General features: G+C 54.6%; 1 protein-coding gene across 1 annotated transcript; it reads left to right on the forward strand.

The window, feature by feature from the left end:
- The first annotated feature begins 1,206 nt into the window (after positions 1-1,206).
- Positions 1,207-5,105, forward strand: LOC135307179 (uncharacterized). Its single transcript, XM_064431803.1, has 6 exons — positions 1,207-1,984; positions 2,489-2,566; positions 2,678-2,770; positions 3,418-3,543; positions 3,907-4,057; positions 4,198-5,105. Exons 1-6 carry the CDS (start codon positions 1,894-1,896, stop codon positions 4,559-4,561), a joined length of 903 nt encoding a protein of 300 aa, XP_064287873.1. The 5' UTR covers positions 1,207-1,893; the 3' UTR covers positions 4,562-5,105.
- Positions 5,106-5,113: the final 8 nt, after the last annotated feature.

The following is a 5,113-nucleotide window of genomic DNA, read 5'->3' on the forward strand; positions in this document are numbered from 1 at the left end:
TGGGCTGGGGCGGGATGGAGACTGTTGAAGAAGCTTTGCAGGGACAACAAAATAGAGAGCGAGTGGCAAAGAACAGGGCTATAGCGGGCAAGCAAGGGACTGGCAAGTGGCTAGAGCAACACACAAGGAGAAGCCCAGGGGCAGTTTTTGTATGCACTCCAGTAAACCCCGAGGTGTTTTCCTGCTGCAGTGGTCGCTGCCAGCCAGCGGCAGCAGCTGGGGCTGAGGCCCGGCAAGCGGGGCCGGCACAGCCCCGCAGCCCCGTGCCCGCCCCTCAGGGCCCCGTGCGCAATGGCGGCAGCAGGGGACGAGGAGGCCGCGGGCTGCGGGCAGCGCTGCCGCCCCGCCGGGCCACACGCCGCGGGCGGCTTCAGCAGCAGCACAGGAGCTCTGGGGACACTGGTGCCGCAGCTGGTGACGGGCCGCCGAGCAGCACAATGGCGCGGAGCGCGGTAAGGGAGAGCCTGGGCGTGTGGCCCCTTAAGGAAAAAAGGAGGGCCGTGTTCATCGGTGCCTCCCCTGGGGCAGGAATGGAGGGCCCGAGATGGCGCTCAGAGCCAAGGCCGAGGCAGCTGGGCAGCCTGCCTGGGTCCTACGTAGGAAGGAGATGTCACCAAGACACCCTCCAGCCTGCTCTGGCCCTCTGCTCATTATGGGCTGCGGCCTTCACGGTGGGCAGTGATGTGTGCTTGATTCCAGAGGATGCCATGGGCCGAGTTTCTGCAGCTTGTCAGCTGCATAGGACTCTTACGAGCCTTGGAGAGAGACCCGAGGGGTGGAAATCTGTCAGTGCCTCTTTGCTTGCAGCTGGAAACACCTGGGGCTTAAGTAGTGCTTCAGGGACAACCGTACCAAAGGTGTTCTAGAAGGCTGTCCAAGAGCTTCTGAGCGTAGGTTGCCTGGCACACATAAGTCATGCATATTTATTTGCCAGAAGAGCTGCTCGGCTAAAAGGCCAGCAGTGTTACCTGATATCTGCAGCAACCAAGACATTTGTGTGTGTCCCGTGGCGGTGCCTGATGGTGTCCGAGGACAAGGCAGAGGGAGCTCAGGGGCTCTGGATGACTGCTTGAGGGATCTGGGGCACATGTGGTATTTTCTTCCCCCACGTGCAGTGAGCCAGACCCAGGAAGGCTCTAGAGGTGAATAGGCGGCAGCCCGGTGTTCCCAGCAACAGTGTGGGCGTTTGACCGTGGGTTACTCTACAGGACAGCAGGCCTGATGGTGGCACATGGGCTACATCTGCCTGAAAGGGAAAAAGGCTCTTGGCTCCAGAGTTAGCAGGGCTCCTTGAGAGAGCTTTAAGTAGCATTGGAAGTGGAAAAGGGAGTAAACCAGGCTGACGGGGGAGATGCGTCAGCACTGCACAGCCATGTTTGGGTGACAGTGGAGGATGGAAGCAGTGCTGCCATCAAAGGTCATGAAAGTGTAGCAGAAGTCATGGGAAAAGCAGGTTTTTGCCACAATTCTTTCAGACAAAAATACTACCAAAGAAACACTCTTGAATTTGGGCTTTTTACAGCAGCCTTCATCCAGGTCTTCTTCTAGGGAATTTCTGAGGAATAAGACATGAGTGCCTCTGCATTCCCATGCACAATGCTGCCTCCAAAATACTCCAGCCCTTCTCCATTTGGCTCCTTCCATTCCTGTGCAGAAGAAGGAAATTCAGTAGAGGGGAGGTGCAGGAATTCACAGGCAACGTGGGCGTACATTGGGGCCTTCACAGCCATCACTTTGTTCTGAGGTCACAGAGCTCTGTTTGATGTCAGGTTCCAGAGCCCCACTGTGCTCTTCAGTGCTTGCTCTGGGCAACACTGCAGCAGCAGCAGCAGCAGCAGCAGCAGCAGCAGCAGCAGCAGCAGCAGCAGCAGAGTGTTGCTAGCAGGGGGGATCATGGTCCTGAGCCGCTACCTCCTGCTGCTCTTTCTCGTGGCCCTGCCAGCCCAGAATGCCCAGAGTGCTCCAGCAGCTGGGCAGGGAGCAGGTAGGCAGGCAGGGGCCAGCACACAGCCCTGGCTGGCAGCAGCGGGGCCGGGAGCAGGGATGGCTGAGCCAGGAAGGCAGCACGGGGCAGGCAGAGGGGCAGAGGCTCCAGGGGAGGTGTGAGGGGCTGCAGCTGCTTTAGGGTGCAGCATGGAGAGAGCTTCCTAAGGAGCAAGGATGTGGGGAGGGTCGGGCCAGGCCCGGAAGCTCAGCACCAGTTCTCCATCACTCAGCAGTGGCTGTCCGTCCCTCCGCTCTGGGTGTCCAGCCTTCTGGCCCGGCTCCAGGGCTGACCCGCACACAGATCGTGTGGGCACGCCACGGCTTTTCCCTTCATGTGGGAGCTGCCAGCTCAGTGTCCCAAGGGCAGCCAGACCCCCCTGCAGCTGTGAGGATGCAGACCTGCTTGAGCGTGCCCTAGCAGTGCCTTCCACATCCAGGCCTTGAGGTGTGCCCATGAGGGCAGTGCACGTGATGGTAACTTCTTGTGGGTGTTTGCTTGTAGTTGTGGACACAGAGAGTGCTCTTTCAGCCCCTGAGCGAGGGGCAGATACCGTGCTGACTCCGAGCTGGTACCTCAAGCGTGAGTAGTCAGTCTGTCCTGCCTTCACAAAAAGGAGCGCCCCTTTTCCCTGTTTTATTCACGAGAAAAATACCGTCATAGGTTAACGTGCTTTTGTAAATCTGACAATAGGGATGAAGGATGACAAGGTTCCTGAAGAGTTCCCTGAAGGATTGCCGGATGTTCCAGAGGAGCTCCTGGCAGCCTTGCATGAAGCCCCATCTGGTTAGTATATCCCACTCTGTTAACCCTGGCAGCCGGGAAGCTGAGCTTTTGCTTCCTGTAGGCATGTGCTGTATCCTGGACAGGCAGAAGCACTCAGTCAGAGTCCTGCTGCAGGCCCACTCCATTTCACAGCTCCTGCAGGGAGCCCTAGAGATGGTCCAGCACAGCCTCCGCTCGCAGCTGTTCTTCCAGATGACTGCCAGGGGCTTCTCCAGCTGCTGCTGCAGTTGCAGCATTCCTGGCCAGGGCTGCTCTGTGCAGACATTGGCATCCAGATGTTGGGCAAAGGCCGGTGCTGAATTTGGGTTCGCCACACGCTCAGCACAGCATGGAGGCAGCAATGACATCAGAGCAAGCCTTGGCTGCCCCTTGCAAAGCTCAGGCTCAGGGACGGGTTGAAGCTGGAGTCCAAGGGTGAGGGGGAACCTGAAGGTACTCCTTCTGTGGGTCATTTGGTTAAGTCTTGGCTGGTTTGGGTCTGCACTTCTTGTTGCACTGCAGAAAATCCAGCTGTCGATTCCTCCTGTCTTGGGGGGGACAGCGGCCTCGTCAGCGCCGCTTGCCGGAATGCCCAGGCCATGGTACCGTGCTTGTGCTGAGGGGCAGTGGCTTCTGGTTAATGTGTGCAATGTTTTGTTTTTCTGAAGAGACAGATTCTGAGACTGTGCCGGAGACCTTAGCTGTGGAAGAAAGTGACAGTGTGCCAGGCTCACATGAAAAAAGAGAACCAATAGAGGACACCAGGACACTTGCTGAGCCTGAGGAATATTCAGGTGAGTGCTTGCTAGATGCTGTCTTGGGCAAAGAGCAGCATTTCTGCTGTATCCCTGCAGTGCTCTCCATGGGTGAATTGCAGGTGCCCAGCACGCAGCCCGGGCCTGCAGCCCGGAGGAGTAGATGGGGCAGTGCTGCTCCCTGGCACACACTGGGCTCTTGTGCATGAGAGCTTGATGGGATCCCTCTTGGTCCCTGATGCTAAGACACCAGAGCCAGAGGAAGCCATCTCTGAAGACAACATCAGATGTCAGTTCTGATCCACTAGCAGTGCCAGTCCTTGGGCAGCTGAAGCACACTGTGGGGTTATGCCTAGTGCAGAGCACAAACGCTGACTCTTGCATTGTCTCTTCTCCTGCCAGGGTCATCCGGTGGGCAAAAAGCCGAGACTGCTGGACACTGTGACCCGAGCAAGTACTACATCCTAGTAGGGACAGTAGCAGCCTCAGCTTTGCTTCTGCTTGGGGCAGTGTCTGGCTATCTAGTCATGCATCAGCTGCTGAAGAGAGACAGGTGAGTTATTAATTGCTGCCATTGGCAAGGAAGTCTTTGCAGCATGCAGGAGCGCCCAGGCGGCTCCTAGCAGGGCTCTGAGGAAACTGTGCTCCAAATTCCTATCTGTGAGGAGTCTTCTTGGAAATCTGTTTCTACAGGAGGAGCCAGGAGGACAAAGAGGCAACAGGACAGGACTGGGACTCTTCCTGGGAAAGCTGTGGTCAGCCTAGAGGTGAAGCAGAGTCAGGAGAAGGAGCGGGAAGCAGCGAGAGAGCCCAAGGCAACGGGTTCAGGGACAGCTGCCGCCTGTTTCCTGAGCTCTTTGCAGCAGAGCTCGCCCAGCTGTACAAGAACATGAGCGCAGACCCGTCACCTCTGCCCACCTGCTCCTTCTGTGCTCTGGCTGACAACGCCTCTTCACGGGACCACTGGATTTCCCTGGAGTCACCTCAGCCCACAGCATCCTCTTGGCCCTCCTACCAATACCTGCAGGACTACTATCTGTTAGAGGATGAAGATTAGTGATAGTGATAGATGGTTAGTGATAGTGATAGCCATAAATAGTGATAGTGGTAGTGATTCTTTTAGTGATAGTGATAGGGACACTTGATATTAGAGGGTGGTGGTTGTTTTAATGATAGTGATAGTTAATATTAGAGGATAGTGATGGTTTTAATGATAGCGTTAGTTAATATTAGGGGATAGTGATTGTTTCAATGATAGCGTTACTTGATATTAGAGGAGGGTGATTGTATTAGTGATAGTGATAGTCATAAATAGTGATAGTGGTAGTGATTCTTTTAGTGCTAGTGATAGGGATACTTGATATTAGAGGGTGGTGGTTGTTTTAATGATAGTGATAGTTAATATTAGAGGATAGTGATTGTTTTAATGATAGCGTTATTTGATATTAGAGGACAATGATTGTATTAGCGATAGTGATAGTTAATATTGGAGGATGGTGATTGTTTTTGTGATAGTGGTACATTTAGTGATAGTGATACTTGGTATTAGCAGACAATGATTGTTTTCTTGATCTTGATAAATAAATATTTTTCCAAAAGCAGTAAGTTC

This window comes from Passer domesticus, chromosome 9 (assembly GCF_036417665.1).
Source record: "Passer domesticus isolate bPasDom1 chromosome 9, bPasDom1.hap1, whole genome shotgun sequence".
NCBI lineage: Eukaryota > Metazoa > Chordata > Aves > Passeriformes > Passeridae > Passer > Passer domesticus.